General features: G+C 49.1%; 1 protein-coding gene across 8 annotated transcripts in view; it reads right to left on the bottom strand.

The window, feature by feature from the left end:
• Positions 1-216: 216 nt before the first annotated feature.
• The window catches only part of LOC124504186 (putative serine/threonine-protein phosphatase 4 regulatory subunit 1-like), an 83,569-nt gene continuing 64,310 nt past the window's right edge, over positions 217-19,475 (bottom strand). For 6 of the 8 annotated variants that reach the window (XM_047069553.1, XM_047069554.1, XM_047069557.1 and 3 more), the window contains 12 exons: positions 18,691-18,849; positions 17,963-18,147; positions 16,381-16,841; positions 14,106-14,299; positions 11,317-11,412; positions 10,013-10,198; positions 9,576-9,737; positions 8,556-8,656; positions 6,251-6,371; positions 5,331-5,465; positions 3,152-3,293; positions 217-2,330 (listed from right to left, as the gene is read on the bottom strand). In XM_047069553.1, the coding sequence (XP_046925509.1) occupies positions 2,173-2,330; positions 3,152-3,293; positions 5,331-5,465; positions 6,251-6,371; positions 8,556-8,656; positions 9,576-9,737; positions 10,013-10,198; positions 11,317-11,412; positions 14,106-14,299; positions 16,381-16,841; positions 17,963-18,147; positions 18,691-18,849 (2,100 nt within the window). In that variant the 3' untranslated portion in view covers positions 217-2,172. Of the gene's footprint in view, positions 2,331-3,151; positions 3,294-5,330; positions 5,466-6,250; positions 6,372-6,949; positions 7,022-8,555; positions 8,657-8,934; positions 9,738-10,012; positions 10,199-11,316; positions 11,413-14,105; positions 14,300-16,380; positions 16,842-17,962; positions 18,148-18,690; positions 18,850-19,475 lie in introns of those variants that run through there. The other 2 variants (XM_047069559.1, XR_006960334.1) reach the window with 2 other exon arrangements.

The raw sequence follows: 19,475 nt of genomic DNA, 5'->3' as shown, positions 1-19,475 counted from the left end.
ACCTTTCAGAGAAGCGCCGTCTGCGAGAAACCCATCTTGTGCTTTTCCATTAATTCGCCCAAGAGGAGGCAGAGTGTTCAAGTAAACAGGAAGCTTACGTGAGATGCTCGGATCACACACACTTAACACCCCGCACCTATGAACAAGTAATATACATCAAGAGCTGAAGGGACGGCGTAAGCAGCCGGAGAGAAAGGAAGGAGACACAGAACCATCTTAGAAAAAAACCTCCGTTGTTACAAAAGAAGAACATAGGAGCCTTACACGTATTTTTGGCAGAGAGATTAGTCATGAAAAAAAAAAAAATCTTTGCACCGGAAAGGCATTCCTATCAAGTTATCGACGATCTTCAGCGTATAGCCAGAGATGTTTAAAGGTTGGGTTATTTACGGGAGAGTCGCTACAAGCACATCGGATTCAGCGAATTACCCATCAGGACACAAACCGAGGGGAATTTTTTTTTCCTTAGTGGAAAATTAACCTCTGCACAGAACCCAAGATTCCAGTTGAATAATTCTACGTGCTGCTAGATCAACAGATTTTAACAATAGGCCAATCTCAATTTCTAACACGAAAAGGATCAAAAATGGTTTGTTACTGAAGCAAAACAATTGGCTCCATCTATTTCCTTGAAGAACACAACATGGACTGATTTTTCTCCCCCCCTCTCTCTCTAATACGTAGCCTCCAATTTATTGGCTCACTCTTTGCTGAAGTTGCCAAAATGCTACCCTGGGTTACAATTTGAAATTCTCACACATGTACCTTATTTTCTTTGGCACGGTATAGATTCCTTCCTTTCTTTTTAAAGAATCAACTCAGTGGAATTTGGGGGAGGGGAGAACATCCTGTATTCCCGGAAATTCAATATATAGCTGCAAAGATTTTATTTTTTAAAAAAAGGGAGAAAGAAAAGACGGACAAGAAAAAGGTCCGAGGGGAGAACGGCCACAGCAACATGACCTTTGCAGCCAGCTCTTGAACCCCAAATGGGCCTCTCCTTCCTTCCTTTGATGCCTACTTTCGAGAAGACAAAGATAGAAATAAAAAGAACACGAGCATACACAGTCTACAGAATTTAAGCAAACGTCTGTAGAATCTTAAATGATTAATGGAAAACTCGTTTAAGTTTCCAGAGCATCTTTCTCTCACTCTAAATTTTAAAAGCGTGAAATGTAAGTTCTGTGTACTCAGGTCAAGTTGAAGGGTGTCATAATCTAACCCCCCAAATGACTGGCAAGTATATGAACTGATCAGATCTGCGGGGTCCTATTTTTCTGTTACTTTCTGTTAAAATCCTAGAGCATTAGATACAAAGTCGATATCCATGGCATCTCAATGATCAATTTCCTCCTCTCAAATGTATGATAATGAATCCATGTAAGAGCGAAAAATCTTTCTACTTTATGCTCTGTCAAAGGCCAGTACGTGTCTTTATGGATACAGTTCCTACGAGAAGGGGAGGGGTAAGTGCCTGAGGAAAAGTTCCAAGTACAGTTTATACAAAAGTACAATATTAGAAAGACTTCCATAAATCATTCTTTAGTAGATTTCCTTAACTATCACATTTTTCAAAAGTAAACAAATTGGGCTATATTTGCAGTAACTCAAAGTGCAGCATAAATTTAAATGATGTATTTGTTCTGCTCACTGGTAGGAGGCTAATGTTACGTTAATATATTAGCTCTTCCTGTCAAGAGCTATTTACATATGTACATTATTTCAGTTAAAAATAAAATGTGATACCATAAACTATATTTTATAGGAAAGCATAAGGGAAGCCAAATGTGCAAGTCTATTAAAGACTTAAAAGCTTCTAATAAACTACTTGATGTGGGGGGGGGGGGCGGAGGGGGGGGCTTAAATAATCTGGTCTGCCGGAGAGAGGGCAGTCTGATGTTCTGGAGGCCCCACCCCCAGCCAGCCACCTGGTTCCACCACCTTGGCCCGGACCTCCTGATCAGGCAGGGAGGGGCACAGAAGCGTGGCGCCCGGCCCAGGTGCAGTCCCTGTGACTGTGGGAGGGGAAGGGGCCATCTGAGTGCCCGCCCTCAAAGTTCCAGGAATCTTTCCTCCCTCGGAAGGTGTGACACAATCAGACCCCCCGACAAGCTGGGGTGAGCAGTCCGTGCCGCGTGCGAAGTGCCCAGAGCGTGCGTGACCACAGAGGGGTTAGTTCCGCTCTTCTAGCACACGGCTGTCTGCAGTACTCCGCCGCTTGGGTTGGAGAGTGGCAAAAAAGGACACGTCTGGGTCCGGGTCGGACTGCAGGGCCAGGACGGTCTCTTCAATGACTTCAAGATGAGGGTTACCGGCATTTCTCAAATACGCTAAAGACAGAAAACAGTAGTTGGGCTCGCGTGTGCCATGAACTGTGCTCCAACACAGACTCTCGTTTTGGGTTTTTCTGAAACCACACCTCAGGACAATAAATCATTCTTCCCAGAATAATCACACACACAGGGCCTCACAAAGATAAAATGATTGCCTCCATCAAAGGGTATTTCTTAAATTTCAAAGATGAAAGAATGGGTAGGTATACACATTTTTAAAATTGTAGTTCAGAAATGTTCAATGTCATGTCTTCTCCCTGCCGCTACAAAATAACTGACAGCGTGTGGAGTACGGTGGGGGGGGGGGGGCGCAGGTTTGCTGGCAGGGGTGGTGTGGGAGGGAAGGGGCAAGGAAGGTACGTTCGGGGACAGGATGCTCCGCCCCACCCGTGGCTTAGATGTGAACGTGTCATCCGAGGGACACAATCTAAAGTTAAGTCCTGTTCAGGCTGAGCTCGACATTTTTCTGACTACAAAATTAATACCATCAAAACCTCAGCGTAATTAAGGCTTACATTTGCTGCCTTTCATAACGTCTATGTCCTAAGTCAACGTTTACAAAAGTTTCCCGCATTTCTAGAACACGGCGATGTTTTGCATTCTAGCATTACGTTCACTAAATGTGAAAACTGGACCACATTCATTTCCTTAGTCATTTTCTAAACAACGAACGATTCTGCATAAAAGTGAATACATCAAGTTATATAATAAGTCTGAACTTTGCTATCATGCAATCTGCCACAATCTCCTAGAGGAAATCTAGCTGCTGCCCGATGAAGTTTTTAAAACGTGTAAGTTCAGAAAAGCGGTCCACATACCCTTTTCCAACAGCGTCTGCCGCAGAGCTCTGGCTAGTAAAACTCTCACGTTGGGCACAGGATCTGACACGAGGCTTAAAAGACTGGGGAGTAAGTGTTCGACAAACTGGTCTGCGGGGATACACTCCTCGCTCACCACCGCCTGTGATGGAAGAAAACCACAGCCAAAAATTGATACTCAAGAGTGATCAGCATGTTTTTTCTAAAAACGTACACTTCTCTAATTCCAAGCCTAACTTGGTCACTTACTAGCTTCACAGCTTTGAGTACATGGCTTCACCTGTCTGGGTCTCAGTTTCCTCATCTGTGCAATGGGGAAGTGATGGGCAGGGCAGATCGCTTCCGCAAAGAATCTAGCAAAGCGCCCACCTGTTAAGGTTAAGAACCCTCACCTTTGTTACTCACCAGACCTCAGGTTCTGAGGGCAGGGACCACACCTGTCTTATCGACAGCCCAATCCCCATCTCCAATCCAGGCCGGGCCCTCTGCGAATACCCAACAAACACCGCCTCCGGGATGATCACCAGCACCTGCCCACCGCCCCTCTGCTTACAGAGTCCCGTCTCATAGCCAGCCACGGGAATCAGCACAAGCCTAGTTTTACGGGTGAGGAAATTCTGGTCCAAAGTGGCGACGCCCAAAGGTCTCCTGATTCCAAGCTGAGCGTGTGGCTTCTAAGTCCTATACATCTTCCCACTACAGGGTAACAGCTGACATTTATTAAGTGCCTGGCAGTGTGCAAGGTGAGTCAAATGCATCAGTTCATCCCCATCTGCCACGTGGGCCCTCACTAAACCCCAGGTTAGGATCCGTCCCTGGAGCGGCACTGAAATTGCCATCAAGTGACCCTTTCCTTTTGTCTGTCTTTCTGTGGGTTTTCTAAATCTTTAATAATTAATTCGTGAAGCACATACACGTTGATTTTTCTTGAACAAAATTAGCTGGGTGTTTCTACCTTTTATCTCATCATGGATTTTCTAAATCGCAGATGGAGAACTAAAAAATACAAGCAAAGGTATCTCATTCGCCCTTTCTCCACAAAATGACCTGGGGCACTGACTTCTTCTTTGCAGAAATCTGTGGCGTCAGGCCTGCGGTCTGTTGAGTTTGGCACTGAAATCCATCAGTCACTGCACTTTGCAAAGCTGACCCCCAAAGTACGGTGTGATGCCCCTCCAGCCCAACAGGGGGCCCTGGTGAGTCCCTCAGTGGGGGAAGGGGGTGTGAGGGAGAGAAAGGGGGCTTTGGGGCTTGGGTGAGCTAGAGTCCCATTACAGCTCGACTGTAATATTGACAGAGCTGGGCGAGGGGTTCATGGAGTCATGCCGTTCCCTCCACCTTTGTACACGCTTGAACATGTGCATGGGGAAACATTAAAACTTCTCAAATAACACGTTAGCGGGAAAAGAAAAAATCACGGCTTTATGCTTCCTGTGTGATTTTGACTGACTCACTTAACCTCTCTGGGCTTCAACTGCTTCCCCTTCAAGAAAAAAAAAAAAAAACAACTGGTCTGAAAGTACACAGGTGTGAGGTGCCTGACACACGGCACCTCTTGCCACTGAGGATCAGATGTCGTGTCTGAGCCGGTACCTGGCACGGAGAAGCATTCCAGAAGTGGCAGCCATCAGCCCCAGGCAAACCTCGACCCACCATTTCCAGGACACTAAGCAGGGAGGGTGCCCAGGAGCTGGACCGGCTGACGTGAACTTCCCTGCAGAGATGAAATGGTCTCAGCCCCAACCCTACTGCTCTATTCTTCACCGCAGCTTCCCTCCAAGGCAGCTGGCTGAGGGGAGGTGCCACGATGGCCACTGCCCTGGACAGGGCAGGGGGGAGCAGGGCTGCGGGCCCGGCCCTCACCTCACTGGAGGGGAAGTGCCGGGAGAGCAGGAGCGAGTTGGCTCCGCACCGTCTAGAACGTGCCTGGCACACGGCAGGCGTTCAGTCAACACCTTCAGGACGAATGCACAGACGGGCTGGGGAAGCCTGGGCAAATCATTCTGCCTGACCGGGTCGGCCGCAATCTCCCGTGAGATCAAGGGGTTCGTTCGGTGCACTGATCTCCAGATGCCTGGCTGGTGTCCTATGTCTGACGCGTCTGATATCAGTCCGTGGCAACGTAAGAAAATCCCAGCGGAGAACCCTGCCCCGCCCGGCCGCCCCAGGCCATGCTAACCTGACAAATGAAAGCGAAAGCTTGCCTTCCAACCCACTTAGCACAGTGCCGGAACCTTACGATGAGCTCATGGACGAAAGCTAACCCCAACGCACTTTCACTGTGTGAATAGAACTTCTGCAGAATGGCCACAACCTGTAACAAATATCAGAAGAGCACATTTAAAATGCTGCCATCTATTTGAATTATGAATCCTACTCTACGTGGAGACTAGACATCTGTATGGCTCTTAAAATGAATTTATAAGCATGGGAGAGGGTAATCATTAGAACACAGAGGAAAAAAGACTTGTGCAATACACGTACACTCACACATGTAGAACCCTTCAGAAAATGAAATTCAAAAAAGGACTAGCATTAGAAAAATACATTCTTAATCTTAAGATTTCCAAATTTTAGGAAACGTCCTCTTGCATAATAACTAAATCATTACCTTTCGGAACATGCCACGTTTGTAAAATTTTAATACCATCAGAGTACCTTAGTAAGACAATATTTCCAAATGAGATTCGATCCCCCCACCCAGTATTCAGCTGGTTATAAGCCCAGGTAAGAAACAGGATAAGCCTTTTTTTCCATGACAGAGCTTTTGCTTACTAACTACTTTTCTACAAAACCATGCCGTAGGGTTAAGCCCAGCCTGTGTTTAAGGAAACACTAAGCCATCATTTACAGGGTCTCATATAGAAAATGATTTATCCACAATTTCTATCACTGAAGCATACAGCTTAAGAAAAAGGCTATCTTACGTGCTGATAAAACCATAATGCAGTTCCTAATTTCAAATTTAAAAGCTGGCTTCATAGGTATACTGAAAAATCAGCCCCAGAAAGTAAAGGGGTTGAAATGGAAGAAACAGAAATGTTCCTATTTCCAAAAATCACAAACAAACAGACAAACAAAAAAGCCACGATTCCTTACAAGCTTGAAGGAGATCCATCGAACTTCAGAAACTTTATCTGCACACAACTTCAAGGCAATATGCATTAAATAATCATAAACATCATGGGGATTATAGAGTTCCAAAATGAGTATCAGCTGTCTGAAGAAAGAAAAAAAAAAGGAAATTGGTTTTTAGGGCAAAAAAAAAATACCTTACTAATGTCTCCTTACTCTCATTTCATTTTATAGATAAAAAGAGCCGGGCTGGGAAATTAAGGGCACATGTGGACCTAGCGAGGCTTTCCGTCAGTAAAATGCCAAAAGCAGAAAGCCGAGGGAAATACCACGCAAAATAAAGTGGAAAAAGAAAATCGTCTGTCTTCATCTCACCCAAACAAATCCAACAAAAAGGAAATAAATTAAACTTTGTAAAACAGAGGCAGAGAAATTTATGAACAGGGATAATATTTCAATTCTGGGTTATCAGTTGGAAAGCACATAAAACTCTGAAAAATCAGATAACATAAAAATAGCCAGAAGGCTGAACTTCCCAGAGATCAACAGATCAGGGGAACCTCCGAGGAGCCTCGGCTTTGTTCCCCAAGCGGCCGGCAGGCAGCTCGAGCCCTTTTTTTTTTTTTTTCCCCCAATCAGCAAGGTCCGCTTGGAGAGAACTGGGAGCCTCGGCTCTCTACTCCAAGGGAAAAATTCATAAGATGGCTGGACGGGAAAACCTACCACCAAAGCTCTCACTCTCTTCTAAATGGGGATGGAGAGAAGGGGTATGAAAATAAATGGCATTGTTTCCACCTGGCAACGAAAGGAAATGAAAAAGAGATTGGAAGGAAGTTAGAACCAGAAACCAGGAGTGCCGGGGAATACTTTCATATCAAAAAGCACTGTTTTCAGAAAAATGATACCAGTACCGTGGGCGCGGGGAGCACAGAATTCATATCAGTGGCTCTGGCTTCAATAACCACGGCAGAGATGGGAGATAGCCAGGGCTCCGAGATAACGCTGTCGGCGGTGCGAGCCCCGCCGGCCCGGCCCCCGACCCGCGGAAGCCGGTCCTCGTGGCCAGGCCCCGGCTCCGTCCCCCATTCGGTCCCCCGCCGGGTCCCCATGCCCGGTCCCCGGCCCCGGGAAGCGGGTCAGTCCGGCCCCGGTCCCTCGGTCCCAACCCCGTTCCCGGGAGGCAGGTCAGCCCGGCCCCGGTCCCCCCACCCCCACGCCATCGGTGCCCGGTCCCCGGCCCCATCCCCGGCCCCCATCCCCGGTGCCCAGCCACCGCCCCCCGGCCGCCGGGGAAGCGGGAAGCGGGTCGGCCCTCCCGGAGACGGACCAGGCCGAGTTCCCGCGCGCTGCCGCTAGAGGGCGCAATGCTTTCATGGAAAACGTGGGCCTGTTTTTCTCGGTTCTCTGAGAATATAAACTAGGAACATGGCATAATGACTAAAACCTCAATCTCTCAAATTAAGCATAATGATTAAAGATCACAGCGAAGAGAAAATCTTTTAGTTTGCCCCTGGCATCGGCCAAATCATAGCCTGAATAGCTGCAAAAGCCTGATGGATTTCTACAGGGAAGACAATTATTTGAGAGATTTCTAGTTGAGGGCAAGAAAAATGAAAAGTAAAGCTACCGAGATAAATCCCGACAAGGTGAAAACTAACACCCACACGCCCACCATCGCCACCAAGTCCACCCAATACTGCGCGAAGCACATGGCCTGCCTCGGGGAAAGAGCCCTATTAACAGCTTTAACTCTTTTGGAATCAGGGACACCTTTAACATTCCCTGTGCCGGCACAGGCTGGGATTAAGGAAGTCCTTCACACACGAGATGATGTGCACAGAGGAGGCACCTTGGGGGACGTTTTTATTTAACAATCGTCTCGTCTCAGTGAGCCCCTTTCGTGTCTCTCTCCGTAGCGTAATTTTCTTTAGGAGCTGAAGTGCATAACCACGCTGTGCCCTGCAGAGAGGGCTACACTCAGAATGTTCGGGAAGGCTTTGGCAAAAACTCTTCCGATTAATAGGAAAATACTGAAGAGGGGGTGATTCATCTTTTATTTGGTTCGAATAAATTGCCTTAGAGAACAGCAGAACACTCTAATTCCAAAGTGACTCGAGCCCTGTCTTCATCAGAAAATGAATATCTCCCCGGAGACCGTGGTATTTGTAACTTAGTGCTGCGGAATTCACTTTATCCCTTAATAAAAACATAATCTCTTTATCCAAAAGAACACTATTACTGCGAGCTGAGAAATCAATTATAAGGTAGGAAAATTAAGAATTATTCCATCTAATTTGCCTTCTCATATCCCCAAACAGGTTTTACTTACTCTGCTAGTTCATATCGAAACCTCCAATTCCTGCTGTTATCGGTCACTACAAATTCTTGAAGCTGATAAAGATATTCTCTCCTCTTGTCTTCATGAAGCAACTATTTTTTAAAAATGTATACATAAATGAAAGTGCAGAACCCCTCCAAACGACCCCAAATGTATTGTTTTATTACACCTGAACTCGTACAATCGTCCCCGGCAAGATCTGTGCATTCCCCCGATGCCTCGAGCCCCGTCTATCACCCGGTGTGGTTGTGAATTAAGGCTGCTGCTAAGGGACCTCACGTGTACCCCCCCCAAATGCCTCCGACCTCCGCCCCGGTGGGTGTGTGTGCTTGTGTGTTCCTGAATGCCCCCGAGCTCTTCCCCCTCTCACAGTTTCCTGCCTGGAAACAACACGTGCGTGTGTGTTCGGAAAACAACGCCACTGCTGTTTCCCAGGGAGTCAGCTCTCTGCCGTCAGCAGGAGAGGAAAGCAGAGCCGGTGCGTCATGCACCCCAGTCCGTCAAGGGCAGCTCGTGGTCATGTGGATGCGAGTAATTAGTTTCTCTAGGTCGTTTTTAAAGCCTTATTTTTACACTCATCATTCCTTTAAGACAAAAATTGAAGAGGCCGGAAGGGAAGCAGCAAGGTCTTGCAGAGAGAGCCCTCCCGCAGAACTGAGATTGGAGCGCAGCCGGCTTCTTCCCCTGGGTGACCCCGGGCACGGTGCGCGCCACCCCGGGGGCCTGGGTTCCTTCGTCCTCACGGGGCGCGCTAGGCTACGCGTCTAGCATCCTCCGTGGGATGAGACCTCCGAGGGACAGGAAGATTGAAAGGCAAGAAATAACAACAGTTACCCATCACTGAGAACACCCTCTATAAGACTCTGGATGGTAGACTTCAACCGAAGAAACCCAGACTAGTTGCTTTTTTGTTTCTCACTGCTCCTTCACACAGCCAGGGTTTTTGTTTTTGTTTAAGACATTGCTTTGAAGTGGGAAGGTCTGGTCTTTATTTTCAATCCTTCTTCCTACCTTTAGAAAGTCATACAGGTGTTTGAGAATTCCTATTCGTACTTCATCCAGGTCCTTTAAAAATCCGTTGAAGATGGGCACCAGGTCAGCTGCTGTTAACTGGTCCCCAAGAATCGCAGCCAGCTCGTGAATAGAGAAGGCCAGGGTCCGACGCACCTTCCACTGGGGGTGCACGGAACACAGGTCACGGGAAGCAAGCGTGAGTCACCGTCACCAAGAGCACAAATGGCATTTTTAGGGCAGAACGGACACCTCCAGGGGTCGGCCACCAAAGTGTTCATCTCGTGAAGGCCTGGTAGGCGTGCCAGATGGCACCCACATGAGAAACAGGCCGGCACGCCCTGTGGCCCTTCCCTTCACTCCCGAGCAGACGACCCCCGCCCCCCGCCCCGCCCCCCCAGTTCCGCGTGTGCCGCCGAACGGGCTCCTGCTTTTACCTGCACGTCAGAAGCCAGCGTTTCGTACGTATCTTTGAGGCAATGCCAGTTTCGCCTGCCCAAGGTAAGCGCCACCCCCGGGAGGCTGTAGGCGCAGTGCTTGGCGATGTCGGTATCGACAGTCTGGGCTCGAGCTGGGTCAGTCATCGACACGTACTGATCTAGCAGGGGCTGAGGTATTACATCCTGGGAAAGAGCAGAGAAAGGAGACCATCATGCTCACAGGAGAGAAGGAAGATGCTCAGAAAAACAAGGAGTCTGGAATTTGGAGGTGAAAACAGCAAAGCAGAGACGTCAGAGGAACCAGAGGCCTTCGTCCAAGCTCAGGGCTCTGGATTGGTGAACTGCTCTGCAGGAGGTGAATTTTCGACTTGGACCGAATGAGGCTAAAGCAATGTCTAGACCCATCTCTTCCAAATTTGTCTAGCATGGGATATTCCAGAGAACATTCTAGACACCAACATCTGGTTAGTCCGATGCACACGCTCTTGAGAACGGAAACCACCTTGTCTTGTGACTGCCTGGCACCTCGAGCCCATACACACGGATTTTCACTAGCTTCTCCCAACTGATGGGATGGGTCACCGCCTTCCTCAGACATCACCCACTTACCTTTACTTCTGTAAGGATAATGGAATACAATCATTTAAAACATTTAAGAGACCTTACATAACACAAGAAGCCAATCCACAAGATAGAACCAAGTCAAACATAGTTCAACCAAAAAATCTGTCAAAAAATTTTCAGACCTTGGGGCGCCTGGGTGGCGCAGTCGGTTAAGCGTCCGACTTCAGCCAGGTCACGATCTCGCGGTCCGTGAGTTCGAGCCCCGCGTCGGGCTCTGGGCTGATGGCTCAGAGCCTGGAGCCTGTTTCCCATTCTGTGTCTCCCTCTCTCTCTGCCCCTCCCCCGTTCATGCTCTGTTTCTCTCTGTCCCAAAAATAAATAAACGTTGAAAAAAAAAATTTTTTTTAAAAAAAATTTTTCAGACCAAAAAAACCCCCAAAAACTGAAATGACCTGTATAGATACTATTAAAGGACAGGTGTCACATTTTTTTCCTCATACTTGATTTGCTTTATTAAAATACTGTTCTAGATTGTTCAAAAGACTCTAAACACTCCTTCAGAACTTGTGTGTTTTTTTTTTTTTAAGTAAGTTACAGAGGAAATATCAGCAACACAGATGATGAACGAAGAGAAGTCATTAATATTGATGGGAACTCTCTGGTTCCCCTGGCCGTTCTTAAATTTAACTTCCAGAAAATGTGAAGTTTTCAACTGCTTTTCTTTTCAAGGAACAAACCTGTAATTTAGATTTATTCTCCTCGAGTGGGGCGGGGAGATGCCTCTGCTCGGTCTCCAGAGGGTCCCTGACTCCACCGCAGGGTTCGCCAGGGTCCTGCAGAGTTGATGGGACACGTTACCAACTTACCCCAAACAGGAAGCTGTCCTATTGTTCCCCCCTCAAGGAGTCCTCTTTCGGTGCCGGAAATGACCTCCGCGGACCAATACTGGTGCTTCCCTTCCAGTCACTGGTATCTCTCCAGATGTGAAAAAATACATTTGCACAGTTACAGACGACATGGTAGAGGTCAGTCACCTTAAGTGCCAAGGCAAACAGATGTCGTACATTTTCATCTCAAGACTGCTTGAGGCCCTTAGAGAGGACAGGCTGATGTTGGTGAGAACCAACAACCTGCACTGACCATCCTTTAAGCCCCACGGTCCCAGGGTGGCTAATCAATGCCCGGCAAGTAATGTCACAAGTTTAAGACAAAAGCCATCCCAGAAGGCAGCGCGGAGCAAACTCGTCCGGCATTTCTCGGGAACCCGAGACACGGGAGCAAGGTGCACCTGCCGGGACGGATGGAGCGGAGTAAGGGGAAGACCTATTCCATCTGAGCGAAAAGACACAGCTGATAAAGGAGTATTTACCTGGAAAACTGTTCTCGATTTTCACGTGTACAAACACTTCTAATGTTTGCTGATGGACCTTTACATTAGGTTAACAATTAAAATGAGCAAGAACACTCAGCGGTGACATATTGGTCTCTGATCATTGATTACATTAGCAGAGATGAACCTGACCTTCTCCTCCAACCGTCACATGGGTTCCTACGTGCACTTGAAATGTCATGCTGTCTACCAGCTTAATGGATCCTGACAAATCAGCTCAATATATGATCCAGGAAAGTCGATTAATACACCGATAGATGCTTCGTTTGCTCCGAGGCATATGCTACCACAATCTTCAACCCCCCAGGTTTCCACTGAAACGTACTGCTTGTTTCAACAGAGGCCAGCCCAAAACAGAAATGTTTTGGTATGATAACCTAAGACCTCAATTTCTCCAAGTTAATAAATGCGTGTATGTTGATATGCAATAAGTCATTCGTCTTCTCTCAGGAGCTAATCTGACTCCGAAGACTTTGGTCCAGTTGTTATGCACAGCACTCGCCCCGGGTGCAACGTACCGCCACCAGTGACAGCAACCTCAAGAGGCACTGGGAGGTCATTTCCCCAGAAAACCACCTGGCAGTCAAGACACAGGTGAGAAGCTCCAGGGCACCACCACCCCCCCCCCCGCAACCCCCCGCACTGGGCATCTCGCCACACGGACGGTGCGCGAAGAAGGCAGAGTAGACGCAAGGGGTGGGGTCAACACCGAGGCACTGCACTAGCCAGCCGCCCGGCCTCGGCTGCTCTTCTGTCGTCTCTGGGAGAGAACACTGTCCTGATCACTTAAGCTCTGGGAGTTTTCTGTTCCCTTTCCCTTCTTTTGCAATTGGAAGCATCCTGACTGATCCCAGTGGAACCTAAGAGTCCAGCTGCAAATTCAAAAGCCCTGGCACCCGCCCCAGAAGCCAAAGGCCTGCTTCACGCGAGCCCTTTCCAATCCCTCGTGCAACAGAGCCAACTCCGAGGAATCTGTTCATTTTCTTTTCTCTCACTTCCGTATGTGACAAAGAAGCCAGACTCCGATCACGTCTCCACCACAGCAGACATGGCCATGCCTTTCTCCCTAACCTGTGATCTCCACCCTCTAGGCAACACGCTACCAACGAGAGTACTCTTGCCTGTTTTTGAAAACAAACCAGCAAAACAGGACATCACCTCATTTCTTACTGATCAAAGACAACCTGGACAAACCCCTAAACATCTTATATTCAGGCTTTTCAAGCGGGTCTTTTGTTTTGTTTTATTGGAACAGGCCCAGAGGGGAAGGGAGGTGAGGAGTTCTCTCAGTCCCTAAGATCTCATTACGGACGGTGTGGGTGGCGCAGCCGCTGGGGCTCCGGCCCCCCCAGGGCTTGATGAGACGATCCACCATGGCACCGGGACGGAGGAGAGGCCAACACGCCCATGATTTCACGGTCCTGGACTCCTCCCAGATTTTAAAGCTCTAGTCTCACCCCCTGAAGGACCCCAGCTCAAAGTGGCCCCAGAGCAAGTTACTAGGAGTTAGGAAGGCGTCGGAGCCTCCCGCCACTGGCGAGCTGGAAAGCTTAAGGGACTCGAAGTGAGAGCAGACTGCGGGCTCCCTCCTCTCCCTGAATGCAGGCTCCCAGTCTCACGGGGGCCGGTTCCAGGCTGCAGGATAAAAACTGCTGAGCCGTTGGCCTTTCAAAGTCTCTCCTCCAAGAAACAGCATGCCGGGGCCACCACTGGAGCGACCATGTGCCAAGAGAGCATCTACAGGGCGAGGACCAGACACGGTGGGCCACCTGTGAGGCCTGGGCCAACCTCCAGTTCTAGGAGCCGCCTGAACCCACCCTGTGCTATTACCAAAAGCTGTAAAACAGCAGTGAATCAGGGCACGTATATGGTTAATCCTCCCCCAAAGAACCAAGATTCGTCCTCTTCGGAGAAGAGGGAAGATGCTCGTTGGTCCCCCCACTCCTGTTTTTGTGGAGAAGAGTCAGGCTTATCAATCACCTGATTGATTGGTTGTCTAGTTATCCAAAACATGACCTTAAGAACAAAATTAAATTTGGCATTTATCATCTCTGCCAAGATATATTAATAAAAGAAAATGCAGCTTTGTGATTTCTGTCACATCCTCGGGGGCAGAGGGAGAGGGCAAACGCTTACTGTGCTTTGTAATATCCTGGCCACGGAGAGCTCCTTCTGCGATGATGAAGCCGACAGAGCCATCTGATTGTCAGAGGCAGGGCTGGGATCTGAAACGGACACTTCATTTAGACCTTCTGTCGGCTTGTGCGCGGGCTCATTCACAGAGTCAAGCTGTGCGGCTCTCAGTGCAGCTGATAATACCTGAACCTGAGCTGCAGGAAGAGAAGTTTCAAGAATTTTAATAACTTTATTTGATTTGCAGGGACTCACTTCAGAGGGGTGTTCACAACAAGGCAGCCTGGCTGTGGGTGTGCCCCGTGAGCACACGCCTTCCGCACATCTGTCCAGGCAGTAGCCGTGCTCCGGGGTCCCAGGACGAGCTCTCGGGGAGGTGGTGATATTTACGGCCGTTAACTTTAACTGTTCCAACTAAACGCCAGCCATGCACAGAGCATCAAATCTGAACTCGAAACGCCTCAGTTAGGACAATCGGGGTTTGCCTCCGCCATCTTCCACGGTGCCTGAATGCCAGTGTCTGAAAGGTCCACCTACTCGGTGAGGGGTCCCGCTCCCCCATTTATAAAGCCAGATGGCTGCCTTCTCCACCACACACACACACACACACACACACACACACACACACACGTTCCTACATCCTGTTTTCTACTAGTTACATTCAACAGACCTCAAGATCCATTGAAATGTTTAGAGCTTGGAGCTGGCTTCCCCGCTGGGCCCAGGGCAAGGTCCCACCTCCTTAACGCAGCACACCAGGCCCTTCCCAATGGCCCGAGTCACATTTCCAGCAGCAGCCAGTTCACAAAGAGCCAGCGTGTCGTTTATTTCTGAAACTTTGGGGGTCACAGATCCCTATGAGCTCTGATGAAAAGCCACGGGTCCTTCCTCAAAAAAGAAATCAGTTGGGGCGCCTGGGTGGCGCAGTCGGTTAAGCGTCCGACTTCAGCCAGGTCACGATCTCGCGGTCCGTGAGTTCGAGCCCCGCGTCGGGCTCTGGGCTGATGGCTCGGAGCCTGGAGCCTGTTTCCGATTCTGTGTCTCCCTCTCTCTCTGCCCCTCCCCCGTTCATGCTCTGTCTCTCTCTGTCCCAAAAATAAATAAACGTTGAAAAAAAAAATTAAAAAAAAAAAAAAAAAAGAAATCAGGCACGCGCATACACGTGAGCTTTTACAAATGACGATTTCCAGGAGCTGAAGGAACCCTCTGAAACTCATCCCTCTCAACTCCTCTGGACGGTGGGCTCCTAGCCGTCGTCTTTCGGGGGCCACATCAAACGCTGCCCCCTCTGCAAGGCCTTCCCTCAGACATTTCCCCTGTCCTCAGGGGTCCTGCCCCGTGCTTCCATGGCGTGCCATGCCTCCTCCCGTCCCAGCCCCTGCCGCACCCTGTACCCGTGGCTCGTTTACCCCTCCACCTGACCGTAAGGTTCCTTCCCGTGTCGGTCACTGCTGCCCCAGCGCCCGGCCCGGGTCCCGGCGCTGAGATCAACACAGCTTTCAAAATGTGTTTTCCAAAAACAGACCTTTGTCTGTAGCTATTAGAAGTGATATGTTACATGTGCTCAATCCTTCAGCAAACATTGACTTAATTTCCTTTATAAATTTAAAGAAAAAGAATAATCAGAGGGCTAACTGGATTTTCACATTTCCTTTCCCGAAAGCTTCACAAATCTTTGCCCGGCAACAGCAGCCAGTGTTGTTTTTTCCAATTTCCCCAACCCAAGGAAGAATACAAATATAGCACTGTTTAGAGCAAGGAGAGGCGTGATAATGGATATGGATTGCAAGGCCCGGCTCCCAGATCAGATGCTCAGTGGGAGCACTAGTCATAAAACGAAAAATACCCCAGAGAAGAAGTTGTACTTTTCCTTGCTGTACAAAGACAAAAACCTTAAAGTTTGGCTAAGGGCTGAGTTAATAGGCTCCAAAAGGAGCACCATTCTCAGCGGTTTGTAACTAGAAAAAGCATTATAACGTGGGAAATGATGTAACAGCATCCAAGGAGCTAATAAAATTTCCACTGCTACAGACGGGCCCCGCAAACTATCTGCCTTTCTATTAAAGCCGACTTCGGCCTCGCACAGCTGCAAAACCAGGAGACAAAACCCGACAGGTACCTGCACAGAGATCCCCAGAGCTCCAGCGTGGGGAGACCAAGAGAGAGTCTCTCCTGCCCACGTGGGCACTGTGTGCGTCGAGGTAAGCACACACAGGCGCTGTGGCGCACAGCCCAGAAAGGCCCCGTTTTCTCTTTAATCACGATGGATGACGTTTACCTTGAACATCTGGATCATCCATCACATGCTCCTGTAAACTCTCAAGGACTTTTTGAATCTTGCTCCTGGCCACGCAGCTGTTTTGCACAGGCTCGGGTCTGCTGCAGCCTTTTTCGCGTGGCCCAGCCTCACTCAGAAGCAGCTCTTCCAGGTCCTTGCTTATGTCAGGGAGAGGAGTTCGCCAATAGAGGAAATTATTGAATACGTCCTCACGACTCTCTGGGCAGGTCCAAGAGCCGGGTCCAGGGTGGCTGTTGACGGGGAGGTCGTTCCTCTCAGGGAGCTTGAGGGTGGCACTGGCCTCTGGGGAGAGCCCGGTCAGCTCAGCTCCAGCCAAGGCAGAGTCTTCCACTGAGTTTCCCATGATGCCACGAGAGGAGCTACGGCACAGGAAATTGCTGGTTCCCGCGGACGTGCCTTCCGTGGGCAGGTCTGGCTCCGTGCGCACCGGCCTTGCGGAACTAGGTTAAGATTGAGGGGGGCACTTTCAGCACCATGTAACAGACCGGAAGTAAGATGGGTAAACATGAAATCCACATCCTCCCAGGCCCGGTCCTCCTCTTTCCCTGGCTGACCCTCCCGAGCCTCCCGGGGGCGAGCAGATCATAGCCTCACGAGAGCATGAGAGGTCTACCCAGCCCCCTTTGCCCCACTGGGCTTATCGCGTGCAGTGAAAATGCCACGCAAAAGTTCAGCCAGTCCCTCCATTATATGCAAGTGGGGAGTCACCCTGGCTTCTGCCGCCACATGGCCCAAAGCCAGACTGCGTGTGCTTACCGCTCGTTAGTACCCCACCAGGGGGCAGGCACTGGAAAACAAAAGGTACTGAGCGACACTGGTGAGTGCTATTTGCTCACCACTTGGGAGAGTCTTGAGGGACATGTGCACTCGGGCCTAACATTCGGCAGGAGCTCAGTGAATGTGGAGGGACAACGATGGGGGGGAAGGACGCACCAGTCTCAAAAAGGAGGTGTGCTATCTGACGTGTAAATCACTACTCCCGTGCTCCGGTGTGATGTTGACAAGGGAGAGACGCTTGCAAACGACCTCGAGCGGTCTGGTTAGCGTTGTACCCGTGATCGTCAGACAAAAGATGAAAAAACTCTGAGATCGATCGCTAGAACTGACTAGAGAAGCAGCACAGCGTCCGCCAATGGTGGGTCAGGAATGGCCCCTTTACGTGCACGCGATATCCCACGTTTACGTGCACGTAACATCATCCCACGGCATAAGCGTACATTTGAGGGATTTCACATCTTCGCTTGCGTAAGTCACCCAAAGAACTCCATTAATCAAAAAGTAAGAGAAAATTTTCTTTACAGGTTATTTAATCACTACTCTCAATGAATATTTTATCTAAATTTAGGAGACACAGTAGCTTCATTATTTATAACCCAGTAGTCATGCTTCAAAATCATTATTGCAATTACTTTTTGCTTCTTTACATAATTAAAGCTCTAATATTCCATCTTGCCCAGGAGGTCACTGTTACTAAAGCTCCAGACAAGATAATTGCTAAAATTTTAGGTGGACGCTTGAGGTGAAGCGCGGGCCCCGGTAATCATCCCCGCTCGGAGCTCACCAGGCCGAGGACGTGCTTCCACAACTGCCTGTGCCGGGCGACCCCGGGGTGAAATCAGAGTCCAGGCCCCGAGCCGGTGGTCGGATGCTGAGGGGGCCGTCTTCTCCAATATAAAGGCCAGCCCTGGGGGGGTTCGCAAAGGTGGAAATGAAGGGGCCCAGGGACTGGAAGGCCGCCTGGCGCACCTGCGAACGGAGAGAACAGAGCGGCGAACGTGGCGTCGGCCACACGAGTCAGGCCCCAGGCCGGGCAGCTGGCTGACCACCAGACTCGTCACTGTCCGCCGAATCGGGTCTAGCGAGGCAGATTTTCTAAGGCTTTCTCCAAATTCCAAACAGACCATTTTTCAACAGAAAATAAGGGAAAACTCACTACCATCCTGTGGTTTCTATTCTCCCAGAATTTTAATCCCACATCGAGTGACTGCACACTTCACAAAGTGCCTGACCAGACTGTATGGACCACAACGGGCATGTTTGTGAGAGGAACAGAAAAGGTTAACTCTTCGGTTAGAGTGTTTTCCTTCTCGTTTCTCGTTCACGACAGGCATCAGGGTGTGGGCCGCCTGCTGACCGCGCACCAGAGCTTCTGAGACTTTAAGCGCCCTCACCCTCGCAAGGTCTAAATACGCCAATCAGTAACCGAAGAGACACAAGTCCAGGGGCCAAGACGAGGCCAGTCGGCCCGCGGTGGCTGGCGGCCAGCGCTGCCCAGCGGCCCGCACTTACCCATCGGCAGGGGTCGCTGATGAGTCTGATGAAGAGGGGTGACAGCTGGGCTCTGCGGACCTCCGGGGACGCGTTGTAGGACACAGCCATGAAGCACTCCGCACAGGCTTTTCGCATCCCCCACACATTATCTGAGCAGAGCTCCAAAAACTTTGGGATCTACCAAAGCAAACAAAACCATGCTACTCAAACTTGATCACCCTGAGAAGGGCAGAAAGCTTTTTTCGTGCCTTTTTTAATTACGGCGTATCCATAAATTAATGACAAAGAAGACGGAAATACATCCTAGTCTAAAAGGAATCATTTGAAACGGAAAGAAACTATGGAAGGAGAGTGAGGAAACATTTCCTTTAGAGATGGAAGTGATAGAAGGTAAATTGTTAAAAACTGACAGTAATGCAAAATAATTCCTATCCACAGAAATGCAAACGTGTCCAGTGGAATGTGCTCGACCATCACCCTGGGCGCTGAGCAGTTCTGAATCCACATGCAAGTTCACGTCGGTATCCCTTGGTCTGACCATGAACGCGAGGCCCTTCGAGTTCCCCATTAAGCCAGGTGTTGGACCTTACCGGCTCCCTCACGAATAAAGGACTTCAATAAAATCTTTGACCTCTTTCTTCACTTGCTATCTGTAGGAGGGTCATGACCACATCCTCTTCTAAAATTTATCCTTCAAAAACGAGGCTTTGTTTTTGATATCCCAACGTAAAATAACCAGCCAAAATCCTCCACAAATGTGAATCCCCGACTGTGGAAATATCCACCGACAGAAAGGTTAGCAT

Source organism: Lynx rufus, unplaced genomic scaffold (genome assembly GCF_022079265.1).
Source record: "Lynx rufus isolate CCGP_SWC_20201006 ecotype Redwood Valley unplaced genomic scaffold, mLynRuf1.p SCAF_8, whole genome shotgun sequence".
NCBI classification, from domain to species: domain Eukaryota; kingdom Metazoa; phylum Chordata; class Mammalia; order Carnivora; family Felidae; genus Lynx; species Lynx rufus.
Note: the sequence above shows the minus strand (reverse complement) of the source record. Positions and strands in the feature narration are given on the sequence as shown.